Raw genomic sequence first — 17,921 nt, 5'->3', positions numbered from 1 at the left:
TCACAACAGCTTCACTGAAATATAATTCACATGCCACCCAGTTCACCCAGGAAACTGTGCAATTAGTGCTTTCAGTACAGAGTTGTCAACGCTTACCTCTGTCTAGTTCCAGAACATTCCATCACCCCAAAGAGAAGCCCCGTCCCCATCAGCAGTTGCCCTCATCCCTTCCCCAGCCCCTGACAACCACGAATCTACTCTCTGTCTCTGTGGATTTGCCTGTTCTGGACGTTTTGCATCAATGGACTCACACCCTTTGTGTCCTTCTGTGTCTGGCTTCTCTCACTGAGCATCGTGTTCAACTTCCATCCACATTATATCAAGTGTCAGTGCTTCACCCCTTCGCATGGCTGAGCGATGCTCCCGTGTGTGGAGGGACCATATTCTGTTTATCCATCATCTATCGATGGACACGTGGTTGTTGCTGCCTTTTGGCTGTCGTGAATCATGCTACTGTGGATGTGTGTGTACGAGTTTAAGTGTGAATATAAGTCGCCATTTCTCTCATGTATATATCCAAGAGTGGAACTGCTGGGTCACGTGGTGATTCTATGGTTGGCTTTTTGAGGAGCTGCCAGAACGTCTTCCACAGCAGCTGCCCCATCTCACATTCTCACCAGCCGTGCACGAGGGCTCCAGTGTTCCCACCTCTTCACCAGCAGCTGTGATTGGCCATCGTTTTGATTGCAGCCATCCTAGTTGGGTACAGCGGTATCTCACTGTGGTTTTCTGGAAGACGTCAAGCCTACAGACAAGTTGTGAGAACAGCACAATGAACGCCCTGTTCCGGGAGTCCCCAATTCTACATATTATTTTTGATTTCCGTCAGCTGGAGGATGGGTAGATACACTGCAGCAAACTCACGGGGGAGTACTATGCAGCCACGAAAAAGAGTAACCCACTGAATACACAACAAAGTGGATGACTCTCAGACAGAATGAGGAGAAGCAGTCAGACACAATAGATGTCGTCTATGGGACATTCTGGAAAACCAACCCACGGTGTGAACTGTCTGATGGGTGTCGCCCTCAGGGGCAATGATAGGGGACGTGAGGGGGTTTCAGGGGCTGGGTGTTCTTTGGAACACCCCTGTGTCCTGAAAAATTAATTGAACTGTATTCTTTCTATCTTTTTTTTTTTGGCCGTGCCCACGTGGCCTGTGGGATCTTAGTTCCCTGACCAGGGATGGAACCGTGCCCCCTGCATTGGATATGCAGAGTCTTAACAACTGGACCGCCAGGGAAGTCCCGTGAACTGTATTCTTGATGTGTGCACTGTTCATGTTCTACCTGAAAAATACACACGTGTGGTCTTTTTATGTACGTGAGTATTTGAGAGGCAGCCTCAGAAATGGTCGGACGAGTATTTTTTTTTTTTTTTTGGCTGTGCCATGCGGCTGGGGATCACATTTCACCGACTAGGGATCAAACCCGGACCCTCGGCGGTGAAATCGCGGAGTCTTAACCACTGGACCGCCAGGGAATTCCCGGACGAGTCTTCTAATGGCAAGGTCCTCCGTCATAGCCAAGCGGCAACCTCATCCCTCATCCACGCTCAAATGCCCCCTCTTGTCACCGTTATGTCCTTGAATACATTTTTTTCTCATCCCAAACCTGGGTAGGGCACATGCAGTGCTTTCTGTTCTCTTTGTCTCTGATTGGCTGAATAAAGACCCACAAACATGTGTCCACATTCTAATCCCCAGAACCTGTGAATCTCACCTTATTTGGATAAAGAGTCTTGGCAGCTGCCATTACATTAAGATTTTCAAATGAGATCATCCTAGGGGCCCTAAATGCAGTCACAAGTACCCTTATGAGAGACACGGACACAGAGGAGAGGCCACGTGAATGCGAAGGCAGAGACGGGAGGGACACGGCCACAAGCCCAGGACACCTGGAGTCCCAGAAGCTGGAAGAGGCAGTAAGGACCCTCCCCGGGAGCCTCCGGATGGGGCACGGCTCTGTCCACACCCTGATTTCATCCCAGTGATACTAATTTTGGATGTCTTGTCTCCAGAAATATGAGAGAATTAATTTCTGTTGTTAGGGCACCAAGTTTGTGGTCGTTTGTTACTGTGGCCCCAGGAATCTGATGCCGTGTCTTTCCATTTAGAGAGCATTCCTTGCCTTCCTCAACACGTCTCCTTTTTTTATTATTAATTTTTTATTGGAGTATAATTGATTTACAATGCTGTGTTAGTTTCAGGTGTAGAGCAAACAGAATCAGCTATGCATATACATATATCCACTCTTTTCTAGATTCTTTTCCCATATAGGAGTAGTGTACCTACTCCTACTCTGAGTAGGTACACTACTCAGAGTACTGAGTAGAGTTCCCTGTGCTACATGGTAGGTCTTTACTAGTTATCTGTTTTATATATGGTAGTGTGTGTATGTCCATCCCAGTCTCCCAGTTTATCCCTCACCTCCCCCCAACACTTCTGTAGTCTCACAGAATGTCCCACAGCCTAAGTGCATCTGATCATCTCTTGGTTCAATTTGGGTGAAAAGTTTTGGGGAAGAACCCAGCACACGCGAACAGCTTCTGAAACACAGTCTTGCCCAAACCCCAACGTCTCGACGCCATGACCCCCTCTTAAGGACATCGGTCCCCACTTGTCTCGTGTGTTATTCATATTTTCATGCTTAAGTTTTACAAGGAAATTTGATATCCCCATCAGGAGTGGAAAACCAGTGCCATACGTTGACACATTGACAATAAGCTGTAAGAAGAAATACAAAGAGAAGAGACCATGTGACAAAAGTCTCCGATTGGCAGGACCCCAGCCCGGGAGCTGAGACAGGGGTAACACGCAGGTGGCACCAAGCGAGACCGCCTGTGTTTGAGCAGGGACTGAAAGGAGAGTGGCTTCCTCACCGCCAAGATCCAGGATCCAGCTCTTGGGGAGATACTGGTTTAGGGAATCTGATGTCCCAGAGACTAGAAGAGGAAACTGAGGCAAAAGAATTCAGAAGTCGGGCTTCCCTGGTGGCGCAGTGGTTGAGAGTCCGCCTGCCGATGCAGGGGACACGGGTTCATGCCCCGGTCCGGGAAGATCCCACATGCCGCGGAGCGGCTGGGCCCGTGAGCCATGGCCGCTGAGCCTGCGTGTCCGGAGCCTGTGCTCCGCAACGGGAGAGACCAAAAAAAAAAAAAAAAAAAAGAATTCAGAAGTCTTGGCTTCCAGCCCAGGCTCCTGGCTCTGCCAGCCTACAGGGATACGAGGGGATGTCTCTAGATCTTGAGCGGGGGCAGGGCCAGCTGATTCAGTGACCCCCTCCCCCACCAGGCCAGGAAGGAGACCCTAGATGTGAGCCAGGTCTGAGGTCACGGCCCCCCAGGGCATCTTGGGGTGGATTGGGGCGGTTTCGGGAGGATGCTGCTGTCTGTTGAAAACATTCCCAGCTGGTGGCATCACGGTTCACAGGCCCACGTGGGCATCTGCGTCTGGAATGTGCTGTTGAGAGGCGTCCAGACCTAGGAGTCTGGCCCTTCCACAGTACAGGTCCGGCCTCCACTCTGGGTAGTGGGGAGATTGAAGTCCGAGCAACTGGGGACAGGTGGCAGCTTGAGCTGAGGCCCCTAAGGCCCGCCGTGGTCTGGCCCCTGAGCACCCTTCCACCTTCGTCTCTGCTTCCTCTCTCCCAAACACTGCTCGAATTCCAACTTTCCACAGTTATTCCTGCCTCTCAGGCCTTTGCACTCGCTTTGATTGCTGCCTGGAGCGCAGTTACACCATGTGTGCCTATTCTCATCCTTCACATACCAGCCGATCCCAGAGCAGACGCTCCCTCCCCTGACCTCAGTTTCCCCAACTGAATGATAAGGTGAGGCATGCCTTCCAGGTCTGATTCTAAAGTTCTGGCCCTGCTTACTCCTGAGTGGGATCTCCCTGGAGACCAGGGTTGAGATGCTCCAGGCTCCAGGGATTCTTTCATTCCACTTGTCATCAAATCAACTTAGTTAGAGGTGAGTCTGTGCTCTCTGCCCCACTCCGTCCCTGGCCTTGGGAACTAGTGGGTAAACTTAGGCCAGAAAGAGTGAATGAGGGAAATGTCCAGGAAACACAATGACCCAGCTGACCGTTGGCTCTGTGGCTTTGAGTCAGACGGATGTGGGCCTTCACTCCAGTCTCTCTGACATTCGTGCTGTGTGTCTTTGGGGAACTTGATTGACCTCTCTGAACCTCAGCTTCCTCCACAATAAACCGGAGATAGTAATAGTTCCCTCCCCAGAGCTATCTTTGGATCAATGAAGATCGCGGATAGGAATCTCTAAATTGCAGAACGCTGTCCTAATTATTTGGCAACTATTCCTTAAACAACAACAACAACAAAACCCAGGTTCCGGGTCCTCCCAAAGATGGCTTAGATTCTCGCAGTGTTGCCCAAGCAACGGCTCTGTCCCGCCCCGCCTCGACAGGGAACAGCCACTCAGCGGGTGCCACTGGCGCATGTCCCCCCCGCCTCCGGCGCCCCGCTGCCCCCTGGGAATTGTGGTTCCTCCCGCGCTCTCCAGGCGCGTAGTCCCTTCGCGGCCCCCGTAGGCCTTAGGACTACAACTCCCGGCGGGCGCGGGCGGCGCAGGTGCGTTGCGGCGGCGCGGTGGTTCCGTGTGCTGGCGGCATGTCCGCTGTGCGCTGGGGCCGCGGCGCGGCGGGGTTCGGGAGGGCCCTGTGGCCGGCGGGACCCCCCGGCCTCCTGGCCGAGGAAGGTAATGAAGGGGAGTCCCGGGACCGCTTCCCTGCCCCCCACCCGCGGCCGTGACCTTTGGCTTCTCGACCCTCGGGATCCAGCTCTCTCCGACCCTTGGCCCTTTGCTCTTGGGAGTTCTGGGGAACCCAGTGACTCGACCCCGCTTTCACTCGCCCTTGGCCCACTCTCCGGACAGGGGTCGGCGGGGCACTTTGATCTTCGACCCTTGATTTCTTTTGGAGCCCCATGACCCACTATTTACGGTTTAGGGTTTTTAACCTTTGAATTGTCTGTAACTTAGTTCGACGAACCTTTTATCCTCCACCCCACGCCCCAGTTTTCTTTGTTCCTTTGCCCGTGGTGCCCCTTCACTTTTGTCCTGTTAGTTTCTTTCCAGTGTGAGACCGGTGACCACTGACAGTTCCCACTGCCTTTAGGGTTCCTTTGCCCCGGATCCTGCCATTCCTGACCCTGTCAGGGCCCTCCCTCCCCCACCCCTGATGCCCGCCTCCTTCAGCCTCCCTGGTCTCTCCTGCAGGGGCCCTTGGTGGCGTCTGGGGCCGTAAGAGGAGCTCGACTGCCAGCCCTTGTGAGCAGGACCGCCGGAAGGACTGGGGCCATGCCGAGCTGCTGGAGGGTGAGCCTGACCCCCGAGGTTTGGGGCCTGAAGCCCCTTCCTCGCTGTTCCCCCGTCGGCAGCGCTGCTGGGAGCCGCCTCCCTGGTTCCCCACAGGGACCCCGGTGAGAAGGGATGTCAGTCTGTAAGGTGGGGTGACTCATGGGGTCCCGCTCTCTGGTGGTCCGAGGGCCCACACGGTGAAGCGAGTGCTGTACACAGCGAGCTCTTGTAGTTCCCTCGTCCCAGCAGGGGCTCCCCCTTTCCAGATGAGACAGTCGAGGCCCAGATCTGTGGCTTGAGAGACTGGCTCAAGGCCACACACCGCTGCACGTGCAGAGCTGGGCTTTGAGCTATGACCTGACCAAGCTCAGTGGTCCTGGCTCAGCTTCCTGGGCTTGGGCGCATGATGGGGTCTGGTCGTGGTCATTGTCACCTGGGACGGACAGCCAGGTCCTGGCGGCCTCTGTAGCAAGTGGGGGGCATCTGTCCTTCTCGCCACCTCACTGTCCTCTCCTTCCCAGATGTCCAGTGCCTCCTGCTTCCCCTCCTGTCCCTCATCCAGTGTGTGGCCAGCAGCCAGGAGTGGGGTGGGGGAGGCTTTGAAAAACAACACCTAATTTCAGAAAACCCCAAACACGCAGATGTGAAGCCACAGGTCCCATGCGCTTCCAGAGCAACCTTCTTTCGTTTCTCACCCATCTCATGATTTTAAAGCTAAGCCCAGGGTCTGGAAATCTGAATCACTTCATCTCACTACCCAGCCTTGAACCGTCCAACTGTTTCCTCTGTCACAGAATAATCTCCAGACCCCCACTGAGGGCCACAGACCTCCGGGCCTTTGCCTACCTCCTCGGCTTCTGGCATCAGGAGCTTTGCACCTGCTTGTCTCGGGTCACCCCCCCAGGTGGCTCGGATGTGGCCGCCTCCGAGGGAAACCTGTGCCCACATCCTGCTTCTGCCGCATGTCCTGCCCGATGCTTTGCTGCTGGACAGTCTCCCGCACGTGCAGAAAGGGTCTGCTGAGTCTCCGGTCACTGAGGCCAGGGCCGCGCCTGTGTTTCTGCTCTGGGCCAGCTCTCTCTGGGGCCGATGTTGTAGTGAGACAGGCGCAGGCAGGAGATGGATACCCTTGGTCCTCACGTTCGCGGATTCTGTTTGCAAAGTCTCCTACCAGCTGAACTTGTAACCCCAAAGCCGATGTACACCTTCCCAGCTGAGGTGGAGCCGGGCGACGCCCTGTCAACAGGCATCCTTTTCAGGGTGTATCTAGTGCCACGTTTTTGCATTGTGTGCTATTCGTTGGTGGTTCTGCAGTTTAAAATGGCTCCAGGCGTGTGCTGGGGTGCTGTCTAGTTTCCTCAGCTCAAGGGGGCTGTGACATGCCTTTTGTAGAAAATCTGCATGTTCGACAAGCTTTGTTGAGGGGTGAGTTGTAGAAGTGTTGGCTGTGAGTTCAATGTTAGTAAATCAGCAATACATAGGAAATAAGATATCTCAGATGAGAACTCACAAGACAGGGTTATGTGTGGACCTGTTGGTGGACATATGACCACGGGCTTTCAGGAGCCCCATGTTTGCCTGGGAGTGGTGGTTCCCTGTTCACCAGCTCAGTGGCCTGAAACTCTGTAGAACAGAACTGCCCCAGGTCCTGAGAGCTGACTGTCCGTGAAGTGGCACAGGGCAGCGGCGGGCTGTGAATTGTCTGTGTGTGGGGGGGGGGGGGCGGGGTGGGGTGGGGTGGTGTAATGGCACGTGCAAAGGCCCTGAGGCCATTACGGATGGAGTGGGGTTGGGAGGGGCAGGGAGGGCACCCCGGTGGATTTTGAAGGCAGAGCCCTGAGGAGGCGCTCACGGGCTGCATGTAGCGGGGGGAGTCGCAGACGACCTGTGACTTTTGGTCAGGCTGGGAAGGACAGAGCTTGGGGGGGTGGGGGAAGACGCAGAGAGGCAGGTTGTGGGCAACACTGGGAGCCTGTTTGGGTCGTTGGGTTCGAGTGGCTCGGGTGGATGGGTACTGGTTGGGTGGGCGGGGCATGCGTGGCCGACGAGGTAAGTCTAGGGACGTTTGCGGTGGTCAGCAGACACACAGGGCTGAGGTCTCTCGCCTCCTGGGCAGTGGGGTCCCCTGACGTCTCGCCCTCTGCCCCACAGTGCTCAAGGCGCGGGTGCGGCAGCTGCAGGCCAAGGGCGTGGCAGAGGTGACGGTGAAGAGGGTGGCCAAGAGGGTGGCCATGGCTCGAGCCCCGGAGGCTGGCGGCACCCAGCCACCCAGGCAGGCCCAGGCAGGGGCCGCGGGGGCCGCCCCCATGCTCAACAGCCGCTGGGCACAGAAACTGGACAACGATCAGCGGCTGATGGAGAAGCGCAAGCAGCGGCTGGAGGGGAAGCTGCAGAAGCATGTGGAGAAGGTGGCCTGGCAAAAGCATCTGCGCTTGGAGCCCCGGCTGCTGAGCAGGAAGCTGGCAAGCCAGCTGCAGCACTGGGAGCAGGGGACGCCCCAGAACCCGTGGGAGGAGCAGCTGGCACAGCTGCTGCAGGAGGCCCCGCAGAGGCTGAACGGCGAGGCGGCAGCGGCTCCGGCGGACAGAGGCCCCAAGCCGCGGCTGGAGAGCCAGCAGCAGAGGCTCCTGTCCTTCTTTGAGTGCTGCCTGCTCACGGGCCACCTGCCCCTGGCCCACCACGTGCTGGTCACCCACCACAGCAAGTCTCAGCAGCAGCGGCTGCTCACACTCTCCATGTACAACATGGTCATGCTCGGCTGGGCTCGCCAGGTGAGTGGCTGGGCCCAGGGAGCGAGTGCCCCGGGGTCAGGGGCAGAAGCCAACTTGGGGGCACTTAGATTCGAACCCTTGTCTTTTAGCCCCAGGGCTCAGGCCTTTGTCTTTTATTGTTTTAATAATTCTTTAGGCTTGTCGATTATGAGTCACACGTGGCCTTCAAAGCAAAGTGTGAAAATGACCAAAAGGGCAGGAAGAAGCTGTGCTCTGGTTCAGAGCATTTCCTTCTGGTTACTTGACCACGGCTCTGGTGCGAGGGGCGCTGCAGACCCTCCTCGGGGCTGCGAGCTCAGTGCTTTCCATCTAGCTTGTTCTTGTCTCGAGTTTCCTAGGTAGGATCCTTCTTTTTAATGCAGACATTCACCGCTGTGAATTTCCCTGTGGGAACGGCTTTCGCTGCTTCCCTCTCCCACGTCTTCTGTTTTCACCTGCGATTTCTCCTCTGACCTGTGGCTGCTTAGGAGTGTTGCTTAAGTGCCCTTGTGGTGAAAACTTCCCCAACACCCTCCCTCCCGTGGGTCTGTGGCCTCATTTGAGGAGCAGCAGGGAAAGCATTAGTGCCGGGCAAACAAGGGAAACAGCTGTGTGAAGACGCAGGTGCAACTCGCTAAGGCAGGTTGGCGGCAGGGACTTGGCTGTGCGGACTCACGCACAGAACGCGGCCCAGAGCCGCCTGATAGCGCTGGGAGGCTCCCAAGGGCTCCACGGCGACAGTCACAGGGGGCTTCTTGCCTGCATTGTCTTTGCAGGAGGGCACTCAGTTCCAGGAGTTAGTCTGCCTTCCCAGGTCTCTGGCCTCCGGCGTCCCCCCAACAAAGCGTACTGTTACGGCAGCATATTTCTGATTAGATGAGCTTCCTGGGGCTGCCGAACAAACTGGGAGGCTTAAAGTAGCAGAAGTTTGTTTTCTTTTAGTCCCAGCGGCCAGACGTCCGAGGTCAGGGCGTGGCAGGGCCCCACTCCCTCTGGAGGCTCCAGGGGAGGGTGCTTCGCGCCTGTGCCAGCTCCTGGGTCTGCGATGTCCCTTGGGCTGTGGCTGCGTCCCTCTGATCTCTGCCTCAGTGGTCACACGGCCTCCTCCGGTGTGACCTCATCCTAACTGCACCTGCAGGAACCCAGTTTCCAAATAAGGCCCTTTTCTGAGGTTCCAGGTGGATGTGAGTTTGGGGGGCCCTAGGCAGCCAGCCTATGTCGGGCAGGCCTGGCTGCCACCCAGACCTGAGTTTAGTCCCGTTCTGCCACGTGCTCCCCGTGGCCACACCCCTCCCTTCCCTCTGAGCCTCGGGTTTCCCATCTTGGGAGGAGTGAGGGCTGTAATCCAGGGCTCCAACCCCATGTGTGTGTTTAACACTGTGAAGGTTCGAATGCATGTTTTCATGGTGGTGGTGACATTACTGTGAGTTTTTCTTTTCTTTTTTTTTAATAAAAGTTGTTTCCACTTTTTATTTATTTATTTGGCTGCATCAGGTCTTAGTTGTGGCTCACGGGATCTAGAGCTCAGGCTCAGTAGTTGTGGCGCACAGGCTTAGTTGCTCCGCGGCATGTGGGATCTTCCGGGACCAGGGCTCGAACCTGTGTCCCCTGCATTGGGGGGCGGATTCTTAACCACTGCACCACCAGGGAAGTCCTCCTGCTGTGAGTGTTTAGAGGTAGGATAGATGGGCTGAATCTGGACCAGCAGCATCTGGTAGGCCTTTCTGTGACTTTGCCAGTGCTCCTCATCTGCTCCAGCCTCCTGTCGCTGCTGAAGCGAGTATTTCATTTAAACTAAGCTAAGTGGCCGCTGTGGTTGGTGACTACCGGCCTGAGCAGCACCCCCTTCCCCCCCAACGCCGGGCCGTGCAGACAGTCACCTAGGACCCAGTTGCTGGCACGTGGTCTGGGGTGGCAGCACCTCTCAGACAGGGTGCAGGACACATGGCGGGGTGCTGGGAGTGCCTCTCTCTGGAAGGGTCTGTGGCATCTCTCCTGAGCCACCAGTGGGCTGGAGGAAAAACCGCAGGGGAAGTTAGCCGGGAGGCCTGTGTGGAGGAAGGAGGCCTGGTCGTCGGGAAACTGGGTAGAGGAGCGGGCGGGCAGCAGGGAGCACTGTGGGCCAAGCTGGGGCTGCCCTTCCGCCCACACCCGGCCCCTCCGCAGGCCCTCACCCCGCTTGGTTCCCCCAGGGCTCCTTCAAAGAGCTGATGTACGTGTTCTTCATGTTGAAAGACGCCGGCCTCGCCCCGGACCTGCGGTCCTACGCGGCCGCCCTGCAGTGCATGGGGCGCCTGGACCAGGATGCTGGCACCATCCGAAGGTGGGTGGGTCGTTGTGGGGTGGCCTGGCTGAGCTGGGGGCTGGGGTCTCTGGGGCTCCCCGGGCACTGGTGCTATGAGCCGGGTGTGTGTGCCCTGCAGGTGCCTGAAGCAGATGACGCAGGACGGGCTACAGCTGCAGGGGCTCTTCACGGCTGTGCCGCTGAGCGCCGAAGAGAGGGCTGAGCTCCTGCGGGCTGTGCGCAAGGCCAAGCCCGCCTTCACCCCTCCGCGGCCGCCTGTGCCCCCGCCCCAGCTCAACACCTCGCCGCTGCTCCGGGAGATCTACGCCAAGGTGAGCTGGGGCCTGTGGCCTGGCACCTGCCGGGGGCGGGGGGCGGGGGTGTGTGTCGTCTCCGGGCGCCTCGGCCCCTCCCCGTCTCTCCTGGTGGGGTCGGCCCCACCCGACCCCATTCTGGCAGGAGGGAGGCTGCTGTGGGGGGCCCATGCCGCACCGTCCTCGGTTTCCACGTGGCGATGCAGCCGTGGGCCGGGCGTCGGGGTGTCGCAGGGCCTATGTGCCCTCCCTAAGACTGGACAGCTAACTCCGCAGGCGGCAGGCAGCGGGCGAGGCTGCACCCGCCTCCCAGGGTGGAGCGGAGTGTGACATCTTGAGGCACTGGGTCTTTTCTTTTTACTGGGACATAATTCTCCTAGTCTACAGTTCACCTTTTAAAGTGTAATTCAGTATTTTTTTTTTTTTTTAGTATATTGATCTCTGTAATTCCAGAACATTCCATTATCCCAAAAGGAAGCCCGTCCCCATCAGCAGTCAGTCCCCATTCCCACCCCCCCGCCAGCCCCTGACAACCACTAGCCACTAACTCTCTGTGGATCTGCCTGTTCTGGACGTTTCCCATCAATGGAATCACACCCTGTGTGTCCTTCTGTGTCTGGCTTCTCTCACTGAGCATCATGTTCTGGGGGTCCATCCACGCTGTAGCGAGTGTCAGGGCTTTCACCCCTTCTCAGGGTTGAGTGATGTTCCCGTGTGTGGAGGGACCACATTGTGTTTATCCATCATCTGTTGACGGACACTTCGGTCATTTCTAGTTTTTAAGCATCGTGAACCGTGCTGCTGTGGCTGTGGACAGGTCTTTGTGTAGATGTAATGTTTTGGATTCTCAGTGTGTTGGGTTTTGTTATTTTTAATTTATCTATTTTTGGAAGGGTCACACATTCACACAGCTGCAAGTTTAAAGAGAAAACAGCAGCATCCGGGGACTTGCACTGTCTTCCTGGGCATCCTGCCCGCCTGGCAAGGCCAGCAGATGCTGTTACACCAGCATCGTTGTCTTACTATCCTGGGCCCTGCTCTCCCCCCAGCGTTAAGGATGGATGATTTTCAGGAGACTTGGGAAAATGACTGATTCTACCAGGGGGGCGGGTGGGGGTCCCGGCACATGTAGGGTGGGCAGCTGCTCTTCTTGACCTCGGGTGTGGCTGGAACCCTGTGGGACTCAGGTCGAGAGGTCAGGCACCAGAACCTCACCACCAGCCTGTTGCCACCAGCAGGATCCCGCTGTGTCCTACCCGAGGCTGCACTTGTCCCTGAAGGAGCTGCAGGGCCTCTTCCGACAGCAGCTTCGCATGGAGATGGCCACCACCGTCACCGTGGAGTCCGTGGAGAAGGTTCCACTGCTGACCAAGGAGGTCCTGCATGCGGTAAGGGGCTGGGGGGTGGTCTGCTCCGGCCGAGCTGGGCGTCCCCTGCCTGGGCAGGGTCGCGTGGGGGAGGCCGGCTGCACGGCAACCCCCACCACCCCCGCACTGAGCCAGGCACTGCCAGGTGTAGGGCTGGGGCCTCGCGGGCTGCAGGGTTGGGTGGGCACGGTGATGACTCCTTGTGTGCCCCCTCCCCCCAGCGGAAGACCCTGGCAGGCCTGCGCGCCCGATGGAGGACGGCGCTGTACCGGGAGCTGCAGGAGACCAAGGAGAGCGAGGCCCACGCTGCTCGAGAAGGCCGCCTCTCGCTCTTCCCGTACCTGTGCCTGCTCAGTGAGAAGGACGTCGTGGGGATGCTGCTGCAGGTGCACGCGGGGCTGGGGGGAAGGGCTGCTGTGGGTGTGCCTGCGGGTTCCACACGGAGTGCGGGGCTCATGGCGCTCACTGCCCTCCAGACCCTGCAGGCGCTGCCTGCGCAGGGAGAGTCACTTCTCTTCCTGGCGCACGAGCTGGGTCTGCGCGTCTTCAAGAGGAAGCAGCTCAGAAACGAGGTGCAGGAACTGGAGCAGCGCTACTCCAAGTACCTGCACCTGCTGGCCTCCGACACCCAGGTGAGGCCCAGGGAGCCTGGGTGGGGAAACGCAGGCGTTGAGCGGAAGGCCCCTCCCCTCTCTCCTCTCCCCTTTCCTGAGGCGGCCGGATTTGCCCCCAGACTCCACCTCATTTTCCTCAACTAACCCTGGGATAGCAGTCAGCTCACCCCTCCCTGGGGGTGGGTGGGGGTCTCCAGCTCTGCACCCAGACCCTCATCCCCCTGAGCCACCCTCCCACTCGCAGGTGGCGGAACCTTGCCTGCCACGGCAGCATTGGGAGGCACTGGGGGTGCCTGAGGCCCCGCACGAGCAGCCCTGGCCCATGTCAGTGGTGGTGCAGCTGGGCAAGCAGCTGGCGGAGGTGCTGGTGCGGGCCGCGCAGATGCCCAGCAGCCTGGCAGCGCCCCGGAGCCCTGGCACGCTCATCCCTGTGCTCTACCACGTGTACTCCTTCCGCAGCTTCCGCCAGGTGGGCCACTGTGGGGACAGGCCTGCGAGGAGGCCACGGGCTCCGGGTGGTGCAGGGCCCCTGGGCCATGGTGGGATCCTGCCAGAATTCTGCTGTGGCCCCGGACCTGGTCTCAGGGTTGGGGCATCTGAGGGGACCCCAGGGCCCTCCTCCACTGCCTTTGGGGCAGCCCCCTGACCTTCTCCACCTGCCCGCCCCCAGATCGGGATCCTGAAGCCTCACCCGGCCTTCACGCAGCTGCTGGAGACGGCGGCGGAGCGCACACTGACCTTTGAGTCGACGGACGTGCCCATGCTGTGCCCACCACTGCCCTGGACGTCGCCCCACTCGGGCGCCTTCCTGCTGAGCCCCACCAAGATGATGCGCTCGGTGGAGGGCAGCCAGCAGCACCAGCTCCTGCTGGAGCGCTGCCCGCCTACCGAGCTGCACGGCGCCCTGGATGCCCTCACCCAGCTGGGCAACTGTGCCTGGCGGGTCAACGGGCGCGTGCTGGACCTGGTGCTGGAGCTCTTCACTGACAAGGGCTGCCCTCGCCTGGGTGTGCCCGCCCCGCCCTCCGAGGCCCCCCGGCCACCCGAGGGCCGTCAGGCTCCCAAGCGCTGCTTGCTGCCCGAGGTCTCGCCCGCTGAAAAGGCTGAGATGCGGCGGGAGCTGGCCCGGCGCCTGAAGGTGGCACGGGAGATGCAGAGCCTGCGCGCCGATGCACTGTACCGCCTGTCGCTGGCCCAGCACCTGCGGCACCGCGTCTTCTGGCTGCCACACAACATGGACTTCCGCGGCCGGACCTATCCCTGCTCACCGCATTTCAACCACCTGGGCAGCGACCTGGCCCGCGCACTGCTGGAGTTCGCCCAGGGCCGCCCACTCGGCCCCCACGGCCTTGACTGGCTCAAGATCCACCTGGTCAACCTCACGGGGCTCAAGAAGCGCGAGTCGCTGCAGGCACGCCGGGACTATGCGGACGAGCTGATGGAGGACATCCTGGACTCGGCGGACCGGCCCATGACGGTGGGTGGCGTGGGGAGGACAGCAGCTGGGCTCTGACCCCTGACCCCTGACCGTCTGGCTCTCCTGGCCACCGCGGCACCCACTTCAGACCCATGCAGGCACCCCCCACCCCCTGCTTCTTCCCAGGCACCCTTCTGCTTGTCTTTCCTTCTGTCCTGGGCCGTCGGCAGCCTCCCATGCCACAGTAGGCCTCCCTCCAGGCTGGTCCCTCCCTGGTCTATCACTCCTGTCCTCTCTCCACGCCTGTCCCCACGCCACCTGGGCCCGCCCAGGAAGTACCCCCAGGCTGGCTCTGACCCCACCGGGCCTGGCCTCACCCAGCCGGCTGCTTCCTGCAGGGCCGCAAGTGGTGGATGGAGGCAGACGAGCCCTGGCAAGCCCTGGCCTGCTGCATGGAGGTCGCCCGGGCGGTGCGTGCCCCCGACCCCACCGCCTATGTCTCCCACTTCCCGGTTCACCAGGTGAGCTGGGGCACTCCGGTGTGGAGCGTGCCCTGCCCTTGTGGGCCCCTGCCAAAGGTGTCGCTCGGGCTGAGGTGCCGAGGGATGGCACGGGTGTCCGGCACCTGCCCATCCCACTCTGCACAGGATGGTGTTCCCACGGTGAGCAGCTTGTGCAGGCACGCACCGCCCCTTTCTGTGCCTCGGTTCCGTTTCGTGGGGGCTGACGCCCGCCCGTCGTTGTGGGAGGTCCAGGGAGCTCGCCGTGAGCGGAGCTGGGGAAGCCTGGAGCTCGCCTTGCCCCGCCCCTCGCTCCCTGCGCCTCACTCTCCATCACTCTCCACCCCTCGCCCAGGATGGCTCCTGTAACGGCCTGCAGCACTACGCCGCCCTGGGCCGGGACAGCGTGGGGGCCGCCTCCGTCAACCTGTTGCCCTCGGACCTGCCGCAGGACGTGTACAGTGAGGTGGCTGCACAGGTGCGCACCCACCCCGCCCCCGCTTGTTCTTATCCCCCAGACCCACCCGGCTCTTGTCTTTCGAGCATCTGGGTACTGTGGACCCCACTGCCGCGGCCGCCAACTGTCACGTGCCCCGGCAGTCAGGCAGGGTTCCTGGGGGACGTGTCAGAGGGGGCAATGGTGAGGTTCACGGGAAGAGAAGGAGCCTCGGGCTGGGAGGCTTTGGGGTGGGCGGGGCCCTGCCCACTGACCCCCCCGCTCCAACAGGTGGAGGTGTTCCGCAGGCAGGATGCCGAACAGGGTGTGCGGGTGGCCCAGGTGCTGGAGGGTTTCATCAGCCGCAAGGTGGTCAAGCAGACGGTGATGACCGTGGTGTACGGGGTCACCCGCTACGGGGGCCGCCTGCAGATCGAGAAGCGCCTCCGGGAGATCCATGACTTCCCCCAGGTGCGCGGGGCCGAGACTCCAGATCCTGCCGGCCACTGTCCTGTACCAGGTGGCCGCTGGGCAGCAGGCGGTCCTGACACAGGGTCTTATCTCTGCCCACCGTGGGGTCCTCCAGCGGGGCCCGTGGGAGCGAGCCCACCCCCTCAGAGTGCGCGAGGTCACTGGCCCAGGGCCATCAGGCGTCGTGGAGAGAACCTGGGCCCCGCCCACGCCCTCCCCTCGCCCTCTCCCCAGGACTTCGTGTGGGAGGCTTCTCACTACCTCGTGCGCCAGGTGTTCAACAGCCTGCAGGAGATGTTCTCGGGCACCCGGTCCATCCAGGTGAGGCCTCATCCTCCCCCTGCCCCCACCTCGGCCGTGGCTCCCCAAACCCGGCCCCCCTGAGCCCGGTGTCCGTCCCTGCAGCGCTGGCTGACCGAGAGCGCCCGGCTCATCTCCCACACGGGCTCGGCCGTGGAGTGGGTCACGCCCCTGGGCATCCCCATCATCCAGCCCTACCACCGTGACTCCAAGGTCATGGTATGTGCAGCCCCACCCCTGCCCCGCCCCTGCCCCCCGCCGCACCAGGCAGGACTCAACGCCCCCTGCCCCTGCCGCCCCTACCCTGCAGATCAAAGGCGGGCTCCAGAGCCTCACCTTCAGCAGCAGCGTGGACACCAGCCAGTGAGTGCACGGGGGTGGGGGGCGGGTGGGCGGGGCCAGGGCGCCTGGGCCGGGAGGCCACTGGGGTTGGGCCGAGCCGAGGCTCCAGGGTCCCCCACCTTGCACCCCACCCCCAGGAAGCCCAACACGCTGAAGCAGAAGAACGGCTTCCCGCCCAACTTCATCCACTCGCTGGACTCCTCGCACATGATGCTCACCGCCCTGCACTGCTACAGGTGCACCAGGGCTGGGGACCCCGCGGTGGGTGCCACCCGCTGGAGATGGGGTCGGGCGAGGACCGAAGCTGTGGGGGGCCTGAGGGACCTGGTGCCCCGGAGGCAACAGGCCTCGAGGCAGGGAGGGGTTGGGATGCGGCTGACTGGGCAGGGAAGGGGCTCCAAGTGTGAAGCTGGCCCTCGGAGGGTCCCCAGGCCCAGCCTGCTGTGTGGCCTGCTCTTGATGTGTGTGGCCCTGCCGGGGCAGGCAGAGGGTGTCTAGTTTCTCACGTTCCTGTTAGAAACGGCTGCTCCTGTGCGGGGGGCGGGGGGGCGTGCGCACTGAGCCAGACTGCTGTGGGAGTTCTGTCTTCTTCCTGTGCCCCCCTGGGGTGGCTTGGGGACCCCTGGGATGGAGCCCTGTGGTGGAAGGGGGCCCAGCCTCAGCCATCCCCTATGGGAAGCTGAGAATCAGTTGGGCGGCAGCTGGGGGTAGGGTGGCCAAGGGGCTTCTTCCTAAGAGGAGAACTTGTCACTTGCCTGATGAGGGGCATGTGTGGCGCACAGACAGCTGCTGGAGTGCGCAGGGGTGAGGGGCGAGAGGAGAGTGGGCGTCACTGGACAGTGGGCCCCCCCAGCTGAGCGGTGGGGAGGGGCTTGAGGTGAGAGCTGGGCCAGTGCTGGGTGGCGGGGGGGTGTGGATTGTGAGGGAGGGGACCTCAAGGCGTGGCCTCTCCACGGGGGCCCCTCACTGCTGCCGCAGGAAGGGCCTGACCTTCGTCTCGGTGCACGACTGCTTCTGGACCCACGCTGCTGACGTTGCGGTCATGAACCAGGTGCAGGCCCACCCCCACTAGGGCGGACACCCCTGGCTCTCACGCCCCCAACCTTATCCCCTCCTGACCGGGGAAGCCCGGTCCCCCTGCCCCTTGGGCCTGGTTCCTGGCTGCTGACGCCCCCCACCCCCCCGCCGCAGGTCTGCCGCGAGCAGTTCATCCGTCTGCACAGCCAGCCCATTCTCCACAACCTGTCCAGGTTCCTGATCAAGCGGTTCTGCTCTGACCCCAGGTGAGGCCCCCCCCAGCCCAGCACCGCAGAGGCCGCTCCCTCCCCAGGCCGCCCCGGCCTTACCCCCACCCCGCCTTTGCCTTCAGGGCCTCCAAGAGCATCTGGGTCTCCAGGCTGATGGACACGCTGCTGTCTGTGCCCAAGGCAGGTGAGGCCCGGGGCTGGATGGCCCCTCACCGGGCTGGGGGCGGGGCCTTCCCCAGGGCCCGCCCCCAGCCTTCTGCTCTGCTCCGCAGGGACCTTCAACCTGGAGCAGGTGAAGCACTCCACGTACTTCTTCAGCTGACGGCCAGTGCTGCCTCCCTGTACCTTAGTGTGAATAAAGGTCTGTCACCACATGGGGGCTGCTTGCCTCGGGGAAGGGCGGGCTGCGCACTGGGTCCAGGCAGAGCCATCAGACGCGGCAGGCTGGGCGCCAATGCTGTCGTTTATTGCGCGGAATGGGGGCGTGGGGCTCAGTGGGGCGTGGGGGGTGCGGTGGGCGCTGCTGCCTCGGCTTGTCAGTACATTCACCATGACGGCAGGGA

At 60.7% G+C, this 17,921-nt stretch overlaps 1 protein-coding gene across 1 annotated transcript; it reads left to right on the top strand.

The window, feature by feature from the left end:
* Positions 1-4,628: 4,628 nt before the first annotated feature.
* Positions 4,629-17,730, top strand: POLRMT (RNA polymerase mitochondrial; the record flags this gene model as incomplete). Its single annotated transcript, XM_079702875.1, has 21 exons — positions 4,629-4,716; positions 5,236-5,334; positions 7,468-8,087; positions 10,259-10,389; positions 10,490-10,682; positions 11,900-12,052; positions 12,253-12,417; positions 12,508-12,663; positions 12,890-13,114; positions 13,316-14,122; positions 14,461-14,583; positions 14,918-15,040; positions 15,290-15,469; positions 15,704-15,790; positions 15,875-15,988; positions 16,080-16,132; positions 16,249-16,347; positions 17,090-17,162; positions 17,303-17,394; positions 17,481-17,542; positions 17,631-17,730. 21 exons carry the CDS (start codon positions 4,629-4,631, stop codon positions 17,678-17,680), a joined length of 3,693 nt encoding a protein of 1,230 aa, XP_079559001.1. The 3' UTR covers positions 17,681-17,730.
* Between the last annotated feature and the right edge of the window lie 191 nt (positions 17,731-17,921).

The sequence above is a fragment of the Hyperoodon ampullatus genome (genome assembly GCF_949752795.1).
Source record: "Hyperoodon ampullatus genome assembly, chromosome: 4".
Lineage (NCBI taxonomy): Eukaryota > Metazoa > Chordata > Mammalia > Artiodactyla > Ziphiidae > Hyperoodon > Hyperoodon ampullatus.
Note: the sequence above shows the minus strand (reverse complement) of the source record. Positions and strands in the feature narration are given on the sequence as shown.